The sequence below is a fragment of the Pistacia vera genome, unplaced genomic scaffold, assembly GCF_008641045.1.
Source record: "Pistacia vera cultivar Batoury unplaced genomic scaffold, PisVer_v2 Contig228, whole genome shotgun sequence".
Taxonomy (NCBI): domain Eukaryota; kingdom Viridiplantae; phylum Streptophyta; class Magnoliopsida; order Sapindales; family Anacardiaceae; genus Pistacia; species Pistacia vera.
In genome coordinates, this window is record NW_022196033.1 from 720598 (window position 1) to 740358 (window position 19761).

General features: G+C 33.7%; 1 protein-coding gene across 1 annotated transcript; it reads right to left on the reverse strand.

Annotated features, from left to right (window-relative positions):
* Nucleotides 1-798: 798 nt before the first annotated feature.
* On the reverse strand, nt 799-1720 carry LOC116131088. Its single transcript, XM_031416730.1, has one exon. It carries the CDS (start codon nt 1550-1552, stop codon nt 989-991), a length of 564 nt encoding a protein of 187 aa, XP_031272590.1. The 5' UTR covers nt 1553-1720; the 3' UTR covers nt 799-988.
* Nucleotides 1721-19761: the final 18041 nt, after the last annotated feature.

Below are 19761 nucleotides of genomic sequence, written 5' to 3' on the forward strand. Positions count from 1 at the left end.
CGGGAGACTAGTTGAGGTGCACGTAAGCTGGCCCGAACACCACTGGTAATAAAAAAAAAAAGAAAAAAATCAAAATAATAATTTTAATTTTTGTAATTATATCTCTATTAAGTTATAATCTCTTCGTAATAATAAAATTAGTTAATCTCAATATTATGATTATATAGAAGTTTTACTGTATATATAATGATTATAGGAAAAAAAGAAGAAGATGTGATTATATAACAAATATTTGTTTCGAAAAACACAAACAGTTGACCATATTGGCCATAAAATATTGTAAATCGTGGGATTTGCCTTTTGGGTGTTTCATCAACCATCTGGATTGTTATAGGACACTTTTTTTTTCTTTTTTCCTTTTTTTATGATTAAGTGAGTCGCGAAGCTGTTATCTTTGATTCATCAACATATATTATGATATTAGCTCTTTTAATTAACATTTCATCCGCATAAATATATAGAAAAAATATAAGAATATCTTTGTGTTACCGTAACACCCAATATCATGGTTAACTGAATTTATGTATATTCTAATCTTTAAATGAATTAAAATGTAATAATTACTAAACATAAATATATTACGTGTCATGTAACACTAGAAAATTATTCTATAACTTAAATCTAATTTTCCGTATATACATGCATACTGTATATAGTTTGTATTTTCAAGGAAACCAAATTGACTTGAGCTTTTTGTATTATATTTTAACCTAATTAACTAACAAGCAACTTAAAAATGTCCTAAAATACAAGTTAAATGTCCAACTAGAAATTACATAAAATATATAGCACAAGTTTTGGATATTGATTAGATCAAAGATGAAGGTAGAGAAAGCTGAATATGCAACAATCAACATTAAACATTGCGTTTTCCATTAAACGGTTGTTCTACCCAACAACATATATACAATTAACAACCTTAATCCAAAAAGTTTAAAGTTTAAACACATTAATTCCCTAACTACCCAACAACACAGCATGAGCTGTACTACTTTTCTCTCCTCCTACCCTCATCCCATAACCTAACAATGTTGCCGTTAACCACCGTCAAATCCTGGTAAACGTACCATCCCATCTCACCCCTTCTCACTCTCGTCATTCTCTCCCACCACTCTCCACACTCACCGTCGCTAAAATTATCCTGCCACACTTTAACTGTCGTTATCTTACCCTCAACTTCCTTCTCCTCCTCACAATAATACAAAGTAAACTTTCCTTTCGTCACCCCGTCCACATCTTTAACGTCGCAAACTGAAGGACTGGCTGTAGCTGTAGCTGGAGCTGGAGCTGGAGCTGGAGCTGAAGCTGAAGCTGCAGGCTCAACGCGCGCGCACGACTCATCCGGTGAGATTTCAAGAACCGGTTGAGACCCACTTTTGTTTCGATCATTACGAGGTTGCAGGGCCGGCTTCACTTGCGTTTTGATCCTCCAGAAGCTAACGGCGGCGGTTATTACGGCGACCCACGTCCAGAGATTGTTCACTACAGTGAAAATCCCGAACCTGACGTAATTAAAGGCTAGAGCTTCAAGAGGAGATTCCAACGTGTTCATGATTTTATTGTTTGTAGATTTTCTTTTTTGCAGGAGTATGAAGTTATGGCGAATGAGAGGAGAAAAATATATGGAGAAATGAGGGAGAATGTGGGCCGTTGGATGGAGCAAGTGGGGAGTAGGATCTGATTAGAGATACCGAGAATCGAGAACTAAGATGCCTTTTGTTAAGGTAGATCCAAAATTTATACCCGAATGATGTTTTAGAGGTGACACGTGTAAGGTCAAGAGTGGGTCTTGTAATAGTCCGGAATCGTGCTCTGATTACTGACCAACCACTATAGAGTATGAGGAGAAAGAGATAGAGGGGAGAGATAAATATTAAGGAGAAGGAAGAACGTGAGTGTTGGGTGACAGTATTACACGTGGGAACACGTAATGGGTCTGTCAAGAATCTTACTGCGTCACGTTCACCTTGCTTTATCTTAATAATGTGTACAAAATGAAGGTGGGTTAAGGTCAATGTAGAATCATGAGAGAGCCGTCGGATGAATGAAAGTAATTTAATCGAGTGGTAGATGAAGTGTTGGGTGGGTAAGGTTCGGTACGTAGAAGCAAAAGATGGTTTGTTTTGTAATGTATGATTAATAGAAAATGAGAGAGAATTAAGGGATGAGGTCAGGTAGAAGAGTGGATTCATTGAAAGTGAAACTATTTCATATTTTGAAGGCCCACGTGATTTCTCATCTGTAGCTTTTGATCCTCACATTTCTGATAGCAGGGTCGCGGTCGCAGTCGCAGTCGCAGCCCATATCAATATGAAAGGATATCCTATTCAATTTTACTTTTTTTTTTTTTTTTGGTTAAATATTAAATACATTCGGACTTGAAAAGCAACAAAAATTCTGATTGGTAGTACGTAAAGCAAATTTTTTTTTTTTTTGTCAAATGTTAATGGTGGTTTAACGCCGCCGATAATAAGGAGGAAGTGTGGGAAAATGATGTTGTGTGAAGTTGCAATTTCAGTTTTGTCCAAACTTGACATTGTAAGGCAAGAGTTCCTTACGTGTAAGTAAAAGATTAAAAAACATATGGGCTCTTATTATTGTATTTTAGTTGATGCCAATACTATAATTATTGGAAAAAAAAAGATATAAGAGTTAATAAATAATGAGAAGTGAGCATCAAATCTACTTGCTAGTGAAGCACTACGGAAAAAGAACTGGGCTAGAACTACTAGTGGCCCAATGGGTGTATTACAATAATAATTATATCTACTTTTGGTTTGTGTCATTTGGCATAAAAAAGGGTGAACTTAATTAGTTAATTGGTTAGCTGTTAATTTTCACTTCGTTGCTTAAAATATATATTGTCTCTTTGTTTTATTTCGTTGATTTTTTTTTTTTATAATTTTTAGTACTTTATTGTGTTTTCATTGAAGGTAATGAGAAGAAACTGAAGAGGTTTTTGCTACTAAAGGGACATATATTACAGAAATATGAATATTAATTGGGCCTACCTCGAGCATTTCAGGGAGATTATCCAAGAAATAATAAATGGGAAATATGGGTGGTCATTTTTAGTCTCCTTTAGTTAGTTTATTTTCGTGGGAAATTTGTGATACAGATGGAGTGTTAATGTTACGAATGTGCAACAAGATATGCAGCGAAAGGAGCCCTTCGAAGAGGATTTGAAAGTTGCCTGGGTGGTCCAAAGATTATGTTGTCAGCAAGTAGGAAGATTGGTTGTCTTTAACAGACATTTTTATGGGGTAGCTGCTATTTAGAAATATTTATATTGAGTTGTGTGTTCTTTTATTATTATGTGTGTAAGGGCTTTTTAGTAAATCAACAATTTATGTATTAGGGTTATTTAAACTTATGGGATTGAAGGAAAAAGGGAGCGAGTTCTTTGATTAAAAGAACTCTCTTCCGTATCTCTTCTTCTTGGAGGCTCTACTCCCTCATATAAAGTAGATTGGCCTTATCGTGGTATCGATGGTTACACAACACAATAATGGATAGTTGGGCACTTGACAGAATTTACTGGAGGCTTTAAAACTTCGGTTCGGACCTTCTGATTTTGTGGCGAAATTATCATAAACCGGAACAATTGCGGAATATCAGTCTAGATTTGAAGAACTATCCAATTAGGTGTCTGCAGGGGCGGACCCAGCCCCTTGGACTATCCTCACATTTAAAAAAAAAAAATTTATTTATATAGGCACATAAAAAAAATCTATTAATGTATATATCTTGGTCTATCATGGATTTTAAAAAAATGAAAAATATTATACATATATTCAAGCTCATAAAAAACTTACTCTATATATATATATATAATAATATATAATATTCTATACTTACTTATATAAAGTTTTAAAACTCTTTCACCCTCTTTATGTCCACCTGTTTTTTATGATTTTATCCTCAAAAGTCTTTATTCTCTCATTCTCTCTTTCACTTTCTCTATGTTGTTTGTTCTTAAACTTTTAAGACTAATTGTTAAAGCTTTCACTAATCAAGGTGCCACAATTAGCTTCGTTTTCTGTTTTATCAGTTTTAGGTATGTGTATTACTCATTTTATTTTAGTTTATTTTAGGGTTGAATCATGCTTATTTTTTTGAGATTTTTTATTCTAATTTGATGGAAAAAAGCATGGATCTTGTGAGTTTGTTTGTGTTTTTGTGTCAAAGAATGTTCCTACTTTCTCAATTAAACCTTGACTATATTTTACTGAACGTTATTCTTCACCCTTCACCTACCACTTTCTTACATTTCCAACGTCACGTTTACGCTCAAAATTATTAAAGTAGTTTGAGTTATTATCTATTTTATCTAAGAAATTTTTCCTTTTTTATTATTCATATTAAAAGTCAAGACAGTTGACTTAATTTAAGTTTGGTTAACTTTTGCTTAGGCTAGGCCTGATCAAATTCATGAAAATTTAATTATATCTTAAACAAAAAAAAAAAAAAAAAAAGAAAAGAGGAGAAATAAGAAATTGTGTACAATATTTTTGGTGGATTGATTGTTATAAACTCTTTTATTATACTAGATTTAAGTAGATCGTTAATTCATATGTCCTTGGCTCTCTTTAATTGAAGAGTTTTTCCAGTAAAAATTTTCTTGTGAATTGGATATTATTTTCACATAATTGCTCAAGGTTTTGATTCTCAAAGATTTATTCAAGTAGTAAAGTATGTATTATTTTCTTTCAGATATTGATTGGTATTATTTTTTTACTTAAGGTTTAGTATTTTTTTTTTAAGTTTTCACTAATTGTTTGACAAACTATCGCGGAGCCCCCCGGGCAAAATCTGGGTTGCCATGTCTGGCCTCTTGGATCCATTGTTTGTTGAGTTGTTTTTATGTAGGGTTAAAAGCAGACCTTCAACGAGAGTTTGTTCTTTTCTTCCCAGGCCATTGCAAAGTGCCATGGGAATAGCACGTCTTAGGAAGACAAGCACAGGCTTTGCGTAAATCTCTACAACCTCCTGGAAATCGTCGTTGGGATATTTTAACCACCATCCACTTTTCTGCCACCCTTCCGCCACTTTTGCCAACTCTTTGGCATCTACTGATTGGATACCAATAATTCTACAAACCTCCATCTTTGTCGGTAAAACGATTGACACCAGCACTGATTCAGGATCGTTGCGAAAAGGGCTTGTGTTTTATTGTGATGAAGGTATAAACTAGGTCATCGTTGCCAGCTAAATTTTTTCTTTTGTTAATGGATGATGAGAATCAAGTTTCTGAAGACCCTATTGTCGAGCAAGAACTACTGGGTGAGACTGAATATGAGCATGGTGCTATAACTTTTCATGCATAATTTTGACATTGCAATCCCAGTACGATTAGATTTAAAGGTGTGTGCAACTCTAATTTTCTGCAGGATTATGGTTATCATTTGGTCTTCCTGTGATGGCTTCACCAAATTTTTCAGTTATTATTGGAAATGTTGACGTTCTGACTTGTTCCGTGTGTGTCTGTTACAACCATTTAAGTAGTGGCTATTATATTAAGTTCTTTTCAGGTGGTTGGTTATTTGTTTCGTAAGTTTTTGGTTAATTTGTTATTTTTATTTACTTGGCTGCTAGGATGTAAAATTGTAGTTGCTAGTCTGCTATTTTGTTGTTTGTTTCCTTATTTTTCTAGAGTTGTTATCATTTGAGTTGTATAAATTATTCAGAAGTTTCAATAAATGGACGATCATTTGTTATAAGACTCACTTAGAGTTATTTGGGAGGCGTTGGTTCCTCAATAGCCAACAAGTCTACTGTTCTTTCCTCTTTTAAAATTCTTAGATTTGTTCGTATCAGTGTCGTAATGTTCCTTTGCAATTGACTGATCATACTTTTTGGTAGATTTGTTTGTATTTCCTCTGGGGGTAGCAAGTTGGTTTTGGGTGCACAATGGCTTTTGACGTTGGGGCCGGTAGTTATGGATTATTCATCCTTGACTGTTGGTTTTGACTTGGGTGCCTACTATTTCCTTGGGTTACACGGACAAGAAATTTCTCTTGAATTCAAGCTGCGTTGGACCACTTTGTGTAGGAGTGAGCAGTTCTGGTACCTTAAATTTTGGAATCCGAATCAGAAAATGAATGCAGTTCTATTTCCTTACCTGGTATCCTATAAATTTTAGTTACCCCCTTATTAATTTAGAAAATGATAAAGAAGCCTTAAATTTTATAAATACACCCTTGAAAAATTAAGAGAATGACCGTTTAGTAGTTTTCAATTTTCATTACTCGTTCATTTGTGTCTAATCACAGTCATAGATCCTTGGAAAATATATATATAATTAATTTTACATCAAAATATAGTGTGGAATTAATTTCGGAATTAAATTTTAGTGAACTTTATTATCCAAAAATACAAGTATTATATAATATTATAATTACTAGATTGAAAATGAAGTTTTTGAATTTGCCATAGGTTAATTAAATATCTATCATTTAATTAAATAATGTACTAATGTTCATCAATTTATCATATATAATTACTAATTTACTATAGGTATGCTTAAAATTTGATAATTGAAGTAAATATTATTCAATTAAATATACTATTTTATTAAAAAATAATTATTTGAATAACATTAAAACACTTTTAATTGGATCATAATTCTAATTATACACTTAATTAATCAAATAATTAATGAATCTAATATATTTTGATTCTTTAAGTCTTAATCACATGCCCTCAAAACTTTAACATTATAATATCTTTTTATAATAGAGAAATAAAATATAATTACTAATAATTAAATTATTTAGGAAAAAATTTCATGCACAATTAGTAGGTGATTCTTATTTTTGTATTTTAATAAAATAACGACTAATCACTTTGATACTCGTTAAACTTCGATTCATACAATCATACTTATGAATTAATAAAAATAATTTATATAATATTATAATTACTAGAGTAAAAATGAAGTTTTTGAATTTGTCCATTAGTTAAATTAACATTAATTGTAACAAAAGAATCAAATTAAATATCAATATTAATATGATTTATGAATTTTTAATTAAATAATTAGTATGATTCTAAGTTTGTTTTATGTTTTAATATACCACGAGACATGAGTTATCATACTATAATGTCATAATTAATTAAATATATAATAATTTCATTAAGTAATGTACTAAACTACTAATGTTTATCAATTTATCATATATAATTACTAATTTACTATATATATACTTAAAACTTGACAATTGAAGACTTTAAGTAAATATTATTCAATTAAATATATTATTTTACTCAAAAATAATTCTTTTAATAACATTAAAACACTTTTAATCGAATGCTAATTCAAATTATATACTTAGATAATTAAATAATTAATCAAAACTTTAATATTATAAAAAAAAATATATTTATAATTTAATATAGTCTACCAACCAAGTGGGTCCTCCACCCACTTCTTGGCCACGTCACATGACTTACCCACGTGTATCTTCAACTCTCCATCCCATTTTCAATTTTTTAATTTTTATATGCAAAAGTACACTAAACCCCCCAATATTTACTAATATTTTTCAGTCCTTGTTCCAAGACAGGTTCAATCCCAAACACTCGACCTTGGTTCCCATTACAGGCTTTGGATCTGGTTCTAAAAAATTAGAACAAGAACCTACTTGTACAGTGTCGGTTTCGAGTAAGTTCGGGTTCCGATTTTGGTTCTATCCGTCAGTTCCGATTCTACCCGCTACTCATGCTCACCCCTAACTTTGTGGATGTTTTTGAGAGACCTAAACACCTTTCGCCACCACGTCTTCATGATCACCAAATAAACTTGTTACCTGATTTGCAACTGGTTCATGTGAGACCTTACTATTACCCGTATTTTTAGAAAGAAGAGTTAGAGCGAATGGTGTAGGAAATGCTGGATAGTGGCATTATTAGGCCAAGTAAGAGTCCTTTTTCTTCCTTGGTTTTGTTGGTAAAAAAGAAGAATGGGTCATGGCGATTTTGTGTAGACTATCGTGCTCTAAAAAAAGTCACCATCCTTGACAAATTTTCAATTCCTACAGTGGACAAACTCCTAGATGATTTATGTGGTGTAGTGATATTTTCCAAGATCAATTTAAGGATCGGGTATCATTGAATCCGGATAGCTGAGCATGATATTGATAAAACTGCATTTCGCACACATGAGGGGCACTTCGAATTCGTTGTGATGCCATTTGGATTAACTAATGCGCCGACAACTTTTTGATCTGCTATGAATGATGTTTTCCGCCCGTTTCTCTGAAAATTTGTAATTATTTTCTTTGATGATACCCTGATCTATAGTAAGACATTAGAAGAACATGTTGCTCATCTTTTGACTATATTGAAATGTCTACGACAAAATCAATTTTATGCAAAGAAGGAAAACTGTTTATTTGGGGCAGCTAGGATTGAGTATCTTAGTCACGTTGTTTCGAGAAAGGGTGTACAGGCTGATGCTTCCAAGATTGAGGCAATGACGAATTGGCCCGTTCCAAAAATGGTTTGACAGTTACGAGGTTTTTTGGGGTTAACAGGGTATTATCAGAGATTTATCAAGAGTTATGCGTCCATTGCATCCCCTCTATCTGCTTTACTACAAAAGGATTAGTTTTGTTGGTCTCAAGAAGGTCAAGATGCATTTAATCATCTTAAGTTGGCCATGACAACTGCACCCGTTTTGGTTCTACTGAACTTTAACAAAATTTTTGTGCTTGAAACAGATGCCTCGAGTTCTAGAATTAGGGCCGTAATAATGCAATAATCACACCCCATTGCGTTCTTTAATAAAAAGCTCTCTCAATGTATGCATCGTGCCTCGACTTATGTTCGGGAATTATATGCGGTGACAGAAGTTGTGATGCGATGGTGACAATTCCCTTTGGGCAGAAAATTCATTATCCGTATGGATTAGTAGAGTTTGAGGAATCTTTAGTCTCAAGTGGTTCTGACTCCTGAGCAACACACATTTTTGATTAAGTTACTTGGTTATGATTTCACCGTCCATTACACGCCTGGAAAGGAAAATGTTAAGATTCTAGGGTTTATGATTAAATCTAAAACAATCTTCTAACAGATCATCAATCAACGATTAAACACAAGACAAATGAAAATAAGAAGAACAAACATAAAACATGACACATCAGTTTATAGTGGTTCAGCTTTATAGCCTACATCCATTCTCCAAGGCTCACAATAGGGGATTTCATTATCAATCAATAATGTACAGTGAGAATGATTTCATCAGAACATAAGGGAAAAAAAAACAAGGAAGGAACACACCAATTCGTAAAACCCTAACTCTTTCAACCCAGAATCTGCCTTTTCCTCTTGCATCAGCAGGTGTTAAATACACATGCTTGAAGCCTGAATCATCATCCAACTGTCTCTGATTCTTCATAACCGCAAGATCACAAGATCAATTCTGGAACAGTCGGTAGGGTTGTGAGGTGTCGAAGCAAAACAGAAATGAGAGAGAGGAATGAAGTCTGCGCACAAAATGAGATAACCCAAACAGATAGTATATTAGGTTTAGCCAAAAACGACGTCGCATAAGAGAGTTTGACTTTAACACTTAAGCTGACTTCCACCGTGGCAAATAAGGAGCCACATCACCACAATTCTCCACCTTGGCTTCTTGATTTGTCACCCCCTATGTGGCCTTAGAATTTTTCCAGTTCACTCTTGAACTTGAAGCAGGCTCATACAAAGCTTGTGTTTTTCAAATGGAACAGATTTTGTGAACATGTCGGCAGGATTATGAGATCCATCAATTTTCTCAATCTCAATTTCTCCTATTTCAATCATTTCCCTAATGAAATGAAGATGGATATCAATGTGTTTGGTCCTTTCATGGTAAACTTGGTTTTTACAAAGGTGAATCGCACTCTGACTGTCACTGTTAATCTTCATTGTTTGTTGCTCAATACCCAACTTATTGATTAGACCTTTTAACCAGGTGGCCTCCTTTGTTGCCTCAGTCAATGCAACATATTCTGATTTAGTTGAAGACAGAGTAACCATATGCTGCAATTTTGATTTCCAACTGACGGTGTTTCCCTACAAAGTAAAAACAAACCCAGATGTAGACTTCCTTTTGTCTAAATCTCCTGCATAATTTGCATCATAAAACCCCTCAACACAATCATCACAACTATGGTTTTTCTTAAAAACAATTCCTACTGATTTGGTTCCTTGTAAGTATCTCATAATCCATTTAAGAGCCATCTAGTGAGTCCTTCCTGGATTGCTCATAAATCTGCTAACCAAACTTACAGCAAACCCTAAATCTGGTCTGGAACATACCATCAAGTACATTAGGCTTCCCAGTGCACTAGCATAAGGTATCCCTGCCATTTCAAGCTTTTCAATTTCAGTCTGTGGACTCTGCTCATGTGAAAGTTTCAGGTGACCACCGAGAGGAGTCTGAACAGATTTAGCATCCACATGTTGAATTTCTTCAGAATTTTCTTAGTATAGTCCTTTTGGACTAACTTTAGACTTTCAGAAGCTCTGTTTCTAACAATGGAAACACCAAGAATTTTCTGAGCCTGACCCAGCTCTTTCATTTCAAACATGGTGTTCAGTAATTTCTTCAGTCAACACATCTCAGATTTATCATGGCATGCCACAAGTATATCATCCATATACAACAGTAAAAAAATATGTGTCAGTTCTGAGATTCTTTTATAGTAAAAATAGGTGTCAAAATTACATCTATTAAACCCAATTTCTAGCATAAAAGAATCAAATTTCTTATACCACTGTCGTGGTGACTGTTTCAAACCATACAATGATTTTTTTAATAGACAAACTTTACCTGTAGCACTGTTGTAGCCTTCAGGCTGCTCCATTAGAATACTTTCTTTCGAATCCCCATGCAAGAAAGCTGTCTTCACGTCAAGTTGTTCTAATTCTAGATTGAATTGAACTACTAGAGAAATCAAAACCCTAATGGATGTATGTTTGACCACGGGAGAAAATATTTCATTATAGTCAACCTCCTCTACTTGTGTGAACCCTTTTGCGACTAACCTAGCCTTGTACCTAGGTGCATCCTGAGTTTTTAAACCTGGTTTTCTTTTGAATATCCATTTACATTTTACCACCCTACAATTTTCTAGTTTATCAACCAAAACCCAAGTATTATTCTTCATAACAGAATCAAATTCTTCTTCAATGGCTTTCTTCCATTCCAATTTTTCAGACCCAGAAACTACCTCTTGGAATGTCTTAGGTTCATCATTCATCTCTTCCGCCACCTGAAGAGCAAAAGCAACCAGGTCTGCATATCCTAGTCTACTTAGAGGTCTGATTGTTCTCTTAATTCTATCTCTTGATAATTGATAATCACTCAAGTTTGAAGTATCTACACCTGGAGTATTCTGCCCTACTTCATGATCACCAGTTGGTTCTTCCTCATGAGCATCTAACTCCTCAACTCCACCTTGATTCAAACTTGGGCTAAACTGGAGTCTGTCACTTCTAGTTTTTGGTGTCCAGCTTCTGAATAAGAGTTCTCAGATTCATCAGGTTTGTTTCCTAAACCAGGTAGGGTATTTTCTCTGAATATGACATCTCTACTCACAATACATTTCTTATTTTCTAAATTCCAGAACTTGTAGCCTTTAACCCCATCTGGATATCCTAAGAAAATGCATTTGATGGCTCTAGGTTTTAACTTTTCATCCTTAGAATGGACATAGGCTAGACATCCAAAAACTCTAAAGTTTTCAAGGTTTACAGGATGACCAGTCCACCTTTCAAGTGGAACTCTAAAACCTATAGCTGATGAGGGTGTTCTATTTATCAAATAGACTACAGTATGGGCTGCTTCTGCCCAGAACTTGACTAGAAGTTTGGAACACGACAAGATGCTTCTTACCTTGTCTAGAATAGTCCTATTCATCCTTTCACAGAGTCCATTCTGTTGTGGAGTGTGTCTCACTATCCTATGTCTAACTACCCCATTAATTCTACAGTAGTTATTGAACTCCTCATTAATGAATTCAAAACCATTATCAGTTCTTAACTTTTTCAATTTCTTTCCACTTTGCTTTTCAACCATGGTTTTCCATTCCTTAAATCTAGAAAAAGTTTCATCCTTAGTTTTAAGAAAATAAATCCAAACATGCCTAGAGTAGTCATCTACAAGACTCAAAAAATACCTACACCTTTCAAGTGAATAATGCCTAGATGGTCCCCATAAATTAGAATGCACATACTCAAGTGGTGAGCTTGAGTAGTGCTGTCCAGTCCCAAACTTTACCCTGCACATTTTCCAAAAAAACGCAGTGTTCACAAAAATTCAGATTCCCTGTTTTATCCCCACCTAGTAGGTTTTGTTTACTGAGTTCACCTAAGCCCTTTTCACTAACATGGGCAAGCCTTCTATGCCACAAGGTAGTCCTATCTAGTTCCTCAGTTGACCCAAAATTAGCCACTCCACTATCAGTCCTACCTTTCAACACATACAATCCATTTCTTTTCTTAGCCTTCATGACAACCAGAGAACCCTTTAAGACACTAAAACTTCCATTAGCAGCCTTATAATTCAGACCTATAGAGTCTAAAGTTCCAAGAGAGATAAGATTTCGTTTTAGGTCAGGGATATACCTAACATCAGTAAGTGTCTTAGTTAATCCACTATGGAGATTCAGTTTAACATATCCTATTCCCTTAATATGACAGACAACATTGTTTCCCATCATTACTTTCCCACCATCTAAAGGTTGAAATGAGCTAAACCACTCCCTATTAGGTGTCATATGATAGGTACAACCAGTGTCTAAAATCCACTCTTCCCTAGTACTGCCCTCTGAAATAACTAGGACCTCTGAACTCTCATAACCTTTTGATACTACCCTTGCACTACCTCCATCATTCTCTTTCTCATATTTCTTCTTTTTTCCCTCAGCACAGTCTCTCCTAAGGTGACCCTCCTTATGACAGAAGAAACACTTCCATTTCCTAGGTTTGGACTTAGATCTATGTCTATTCTGCCCTCCCCTTTTCCAATTCTTCTTTTCAGATCTTTCTCTTACTACAAGACCCTCGCCATCACTCACATTTTTATCCCTAATCATATTTTCAGTATCCTTAGCTGAGATAGCTTCTGCTACTTCTTCTAATTTCAGAGTCTGCCTACCATATTTCAAAGTCTCTACAAAATTCGAATAAGTTTTGGGTAAAGAGTTTAACAAGATTACAGCTTGATCCTTATCACCTATTTCAATAGATATACTCTCTAAATCTTGTATTATCTTAAAAAAATCATTCTTATTATCTTTTAATGACTTTTGTTCATCCATCTTAAACCCAAACAAACGCCGTTTTAGAAATAACTGATTAGGTACAGTCTTAATTAGACTGATAAAGTGAGTCTAACCTGCTCCATATCTTTGCAGCAGTCTTCTCTTTCTTGACTTCTCGAAGCACTTTGTCACCCAAGCCAAGGATTAGAGAACTTTTGGCCTTGTTCAGCATGTCTTGTTTTTCTGTGGTGGTTAATGTATCAGGTAGCTCTTCTTCTCCTTTCAGAGCTAACGCCAAACCCTTTTTAACCAACACTGCCTCCATTTTCATTTTCCACAAGCTGAAATCGTTTTCACATGTAAACTTTTCAAGCTCAAATTTAGTCGACGTGTCTTTCTTACAGATCAGAAAAACATTCAGTAATAGGAAAGAGATCAGTTTAAGGAAATCCTAAAACATGACTAAAGAGCAGCGAAACCCTAACTGGACCTTCAATCAAGCTCTAATACCAATTTGTTAAGATTCTAGGGTTTATGATTAAACCTAAAACAGTCTTCTAACAGGTCATCAATCAACGATTAAACACAAGACAAATGAAAATAAGAAGAACAAACATAAAACATGACACATCAGTTTATAGTGGTTCAGCTTTACAGCCTACATCCACTCTCTAAGGCTCACAATAGGGGATTTCATTATCAATCAATAATGTACAGTGAGAATGATTTCATCAGAACATAAGGGAAAAACAAACAAGGAAGGAACACACCAATTCGTAAAACCCTAACTCTCTTAACCCAGAATCTGCCTTTTCCTCTTGCATCAGCAGGTGTTAAATACACATGCTTGAAGCTTGAATCATCATCCAGTTGTCTCTAATTCTTCATAACCGCAAGATCACAAGATCAATTCTGGAACATTCGGTAGGGTTGTGAGGTGTCGAAGCAAAACTGAAATGAGAGAGAGGAATGAAGTCTGCGCACAAAATGAGATAACCCAAACAGATAGTATATTAGATTTAGCCAAAAACGACGTCGCATAAGAGAGTTTGACTTTAACACTTAAGCTGACTTCCACTGTGGCAAATAAGGAGCCACATCACCACAGAAAACATTGCTACGGATTCTTTATCACGTCAATATGAGGTGGAAGTTCATAGTTCAAGCCCAACATTTATAGCGCTTTCGGTACCCATTTTGAAATCTTGCATCAAATTAGACATGTACTGACGGAGGATGCCAAATGTGTTGCTATCATTCAAAAACTAGACCAACAAAGTGATGCCATTCCAGGTTATTTTCTTCATAATGGTTATTATTTCTTAATGGAAAAATTGTAGTTTAAGAATTGTGCCGTGCAATATTGGTTAGATTCCATTCTTCACCTCTTGGGGGTCACGGAGGGATGCGAAAAACGTTAAGCAATGCGAGTCTTAATTTTTATTGCAGTCATATGACTCATGATGTATTACAGTTTGTTCGTGATTGCCATGTTTGTAACCAAGCTAAATACCAATCTCGTGCGCTAGCGGGTCTACTTAATCCCTTGGACATACCTATTCAAATTTGGGACGAAATCTCTATGGACTTCATCATAGGTTTGCCTCCCTCTGCAGGTTTCACAAATATTTTTGTTGTAATTGATCGCTTGTAAAAATATGCACATTTCAGAACTTTGAAAAGGGGGTTCACAGCGGCGAAGGTGGCTACCTTATTTTTTACACATGGTATATAAACTTCATTGACTGCCTAAAGCAATAATATCTGATAGAGACCCGATTTTCCTTAGTAAATTTTGGCAACAGTTGTTTATGTTGAGTGGGATGACATTAAAGCACAGTTTTGCATACCATCCTCAAACGGATGGGCAAACGGAAGTCACCAACAGATTCTTGGAACAATATCTTTGCTGTTTCACAATGGAAAAATGGTTGGAATATTTGCCCTGGGCTGAATTTTATTACAACACTTCTTACCATTCTGCAGCTGCTTCGACACCTTTTAAATTGGTTTATGGAAGGGATCTTCCACGTGTGCTGCCTTACCCTTTAGGTTTTTCTCGATTATGAATTAACGAACTAGGATAATCTTTAGAGGGACTTGTTAGAGAACTTGTTGTGGGCACAACAACGTATGCTCCAGGAAATTGATAAACACTGTAGACCACTAGAATTTCAAGTTGGTGATTATGTTTACTTGAAGCTACAACCATATGGACAAGTGACATTTCGAAGTGGAAAATTTTCTAAGCTTGGCCAAAATTTTTATGGTCCATTTAAGATAATCCATAAAGTGGGAAGTCTTGCCTATAAGCTGGAGTTGCCGCCTGAGTTAAAAATACATCATGTTTTTCATGTTTGAAACCATGTCCATCAATCCCAAGCTTTACCGCCTTTGTGTTATAATGGACAACCACAAGTGTCTCCTTTGGCAATGGTGGGTCGGGAAGGTAAGGAAGTAGAACAATTTTTAGTACAGTAACATGGGTTGTCTTTAGAGAAAATAATTATTTGATTTAAATTTATAACTTAATAAAATATTTGAAAATTTAGAAAAAAGAAAACCATAAATAATTGGTGGTGGTGCAACTATTATTGCCTGTGTCACATCTAATGTGGGGTTTTATCAATTTGCAGACACTTTTTCAAAAGACTAATTAGGAAAGGATACAAGTTTTAAAACACACACCAAAAAAAAAAAAAGGGACAAAATTCTATTGGTTGCAGTTAAATTTAACAGAAAATAATAAAAAGACATAAATGCCCTTAACAAATATTTAAAGAAAAAACATTAAAATTCAGATTATTATAAAAATTAAAAAAAAAAAAAAAAACAGAACTTTAAAATTTAAAAGATAAATTTGTTAAAAACTGAGAATACCAACAACTATATTCTAATATTTTCAATTATTATAAATTAAAATATTTTTAACACAGAAAATAAGATAATTAAAAAATAAAAAACCAAAATGTATTCTAAAGTTTTACAATTCATAATTTTAAAATAGTTTTAAAATAAATTAAAAAAGATAATTAAATAATTAGAAAAAAAAAAAGATGGCCAGCGGATTTGATTAATTATTTTTTTCTAATATGATTTTATAGTTTTAAAAATATTTATAAATTTTAAATTCTTAATGAAATATTTGGATTTGTTGAATTATCTTTTTACCTTGATTTAAAGTTAAATTCAACATTCTTTGTCATTTTTTTTGTGTGTTTTAAAACTTGTGTTCTTTCATAATTACTTAGTTTTTAAAAAAGTGTACACAAATTGATAAAACCCCCATCTAATGATACTGCCAACAGTGTTTGAATCTTCATAAAATGATCAATTTAATAGTGCCTATGTGACAATTGTTGGACACAACGTTAGATTGAAAATTGGGTCAAACTTTCTCATTTAGAAAAGTAAATAGAAATGAAACATACTAAAAACATGGATTAAAATGGTGTTTTAGATACAAAATTAATGCAACTAATTTTGAATTACTTTCACACATCAAATTTTATGATGAAGCAACTATCACCTGTCCTAATGGGTTACAAGATTAATAAATTAAAAATAATGCATGTGAGGTTGAGTTAGCGAATTATTTAATTAATTAATGGGGTACGTAAGTTTGTTCATTATTCTTTCATACCCAGACTGGTAATTTTCAGTTAACAGAAGTTTCTCTTCTTTCCAAGAAAGAGACATGCAGATGCAGGTGCAGTATATGCATTTAGATTTGGATTTATTCCAGTCAGCTGGCTGCCAGTGTGTAAGCAATCAATGAATCTCACTAGAAAAGTCGACCATCCCAGGAGAAATGTAATTAAAGTTGAAGCCGCCGCCGGCCTCCCAAACCCAAACCAAACAGGACAACACTACTTTACTTACACCTACCAACCCACTTTATGTTAAAAGCTTCAAGTCAAACCAAACTTTGTTTTCTACTGTTCTTCTCATTTCATTATCTTGGTGTTCATGAACTATATTTCAATCGGAACAAATTTCGTTTTCCTTCGTTGCCTAATTAGATTCCCTCTACTCAACTTATTTCAATTTAGTCAGTAGGGTGGATTGATGAGGCCCAGCAGATCATACAACTTTTTTGCATTGTGTGCTTCCTTTTTACCTTAAAAAAATGTTATATAAACCAGTTACAGGAGGTTTGGATGAGAGTTGCTTCACATTTTTTCTTGTTTTCATATTATTTTGAGCTCCCTTTACTTAAAGAAGTATTTTATAATTAATAGTTATCTAAGTAATACAAGTGTGGATGAGATCATTTTCACACAACACCATTCACACGGGATTGAATCAACAGTAATGCAAAAAAATAAAAAATAAAAAATTATGATTAATAGTCAATGATACTGTCATGTTAGCCCACGGTTTTTGGTTGATCAGTTTCCAGTTTTAGTCCAAATTCTTGAGTAAATTGCTTTGCATATTATGTTATTGACATTAGTTGTTGTAATCAACCTACTGACATGTCAAGGCCAAAGAGAGATTATTATATATAAAAGCTTTTATATATAATCCGAGGTCAAATTCAGATTTGGAGCTTTGAAATTGTAGTAGTAATTAACGGATTCGTTGGAATTGAATCATGAAATTGTCAGCTCATAATATTGTTGAAATCTACTATTATCTGACTAGCTTGGTCTTCATTCTTCTGTACTTTTTTAATTTTCAACTCTGCAATTAATATTCAATTTCATAGTCTCAACTAGGCCGTGGTAAAAGGGGTTGATACGTTGGAATTCTAAGTTGTGTAAAAACATGAAGAAGGTTCATAAATATTTAATCTTTAATCTGTTAATTTGGAACCAATGATTCGCATTGCAAGAAAGAAAATAACTAAAGTGTTTGAATAAAGTTATTCTGACTCTTTACGAGGAACATGAGAAGCAGCTTGAACAACGAAAATGTTCACTGCATTGGGTAGTCAAGTTTCAAAATGGACTTTGATTTCACAAGAAACGTGTTCAAATTCTACGTTCAACTTCAAATGGTATAAACATTGTCCAGAAGGATGTCTACTTCCCAGAAACTTCTTATTGTTTTCTTGGATATTTCATAAGTGTAGTTTCTAAATATTCTGACTCAGATCTTACAATCAATATCAAACATTCATTCATGCATTTGTTTTTAGTATTCTTTTCCTTTCCTCTCAAGCTAGCTCTCTTCAAATATGTATAAACTACTGCATGTAGCATGAACATTCCTACCGACATTATGAGATTAAAATAAACAGTATAGGGAATGAATTCATTTAATAGACTTAAACGTATCCACAATAATACACATATATTAATTATACATCACATTTGAATTTGACGAAAGTGAAGTGATTTATAAATTTTGCTCCAGTCAGAATTGCGTCCTCCTCACTCATAAATAACATGGCCCCACTAAGATACAGATCAGCACCTTTATATTACATGAAATAAAAGTCAATTAATTTTAGAATACGGTGTTTTATATTATCTCCAAGCCTCACTATCTATAATTGTTATAATTTCAGAGCATTATTTTCTAGATTATAATAATAATAATAATAATAATATTAATGTTTCCCATCTTTTAAAATGATTATATTTCAAAGGCCATAAATATAGGAAATATTATTGACCCAAAGCCAATCTTTTCTAAAGTTTTTATTTTTAAGAACGATTGAAGATAACAAATATAGAGAGTTAGTTGTTCCATAGCCCATAGGTCGTGAGTCACGTACGAAAAACTTAATGAATTCCTCCTGCAATAGATTTAAGCAATAATTTTAATGGAGGATGTGTATATTTTCTTACTTGACCCCATTTTTCCACAATGTGATTAGAAAACGAAGCAAGAGGAGGGAATCTAGAACCACGTACCCCCATAATCTCTCACTCTGTAAGAAATCGTTGATTGCAACTTTTTTCAATTCGATTGATTAAAATTGGCTTTTCATATGTTCTTCTATACTTATGCATTCAATATTTATCTAAAATATGAAATGTTATGTGATTGATTTATACATATCAACCTTTAATTAAGGTTTAATCATACAGTGGATTCATCCAAATGGTTTTGTGGACGAAATGTTCAAGAAGCATACGCTCATGGGAAGAATTCAAGAATAATTTTTAGAATTAATAATCAAACCTCATAAGAGATCCGTGGAATTTTCCCGTAATATCATATATATAATATAAGATTGGAAGGGAATCAGTCTAACTAAGTTATGCCTGCTTTTCCTGGAAAAAAAAAATAACATGGCATGGCAACTGTAACAGGTACATAGATTGTGTATGCATACATTCATTATCTTAGGGTTTTGAAGATACAAAGAAATTTAACATTTGTCATTAATACGAAAGTTCCACCCAATAACCAAACAATTTCACATCATAAAACTTAATAAATAATTAAGAAATGGTCATCCTTCGCCTTCGCCTTCACCAAACTGCTGCCTCTTTCCTCCCTTACTTTTCAATCTTTCCAAGTCCATTCACGTGTTTTCAAAATCACCCATCTCATG

Excerpts from the sequence above, each read along its gene's own strand:
- LOC116131088 (XM_031416730.1), bottom strand. The coding sequence starts at position 1,552 with ATGAACACGTTGGAATCTCCTCTTGAAGCTCTAGCCTTTAATTACGTC.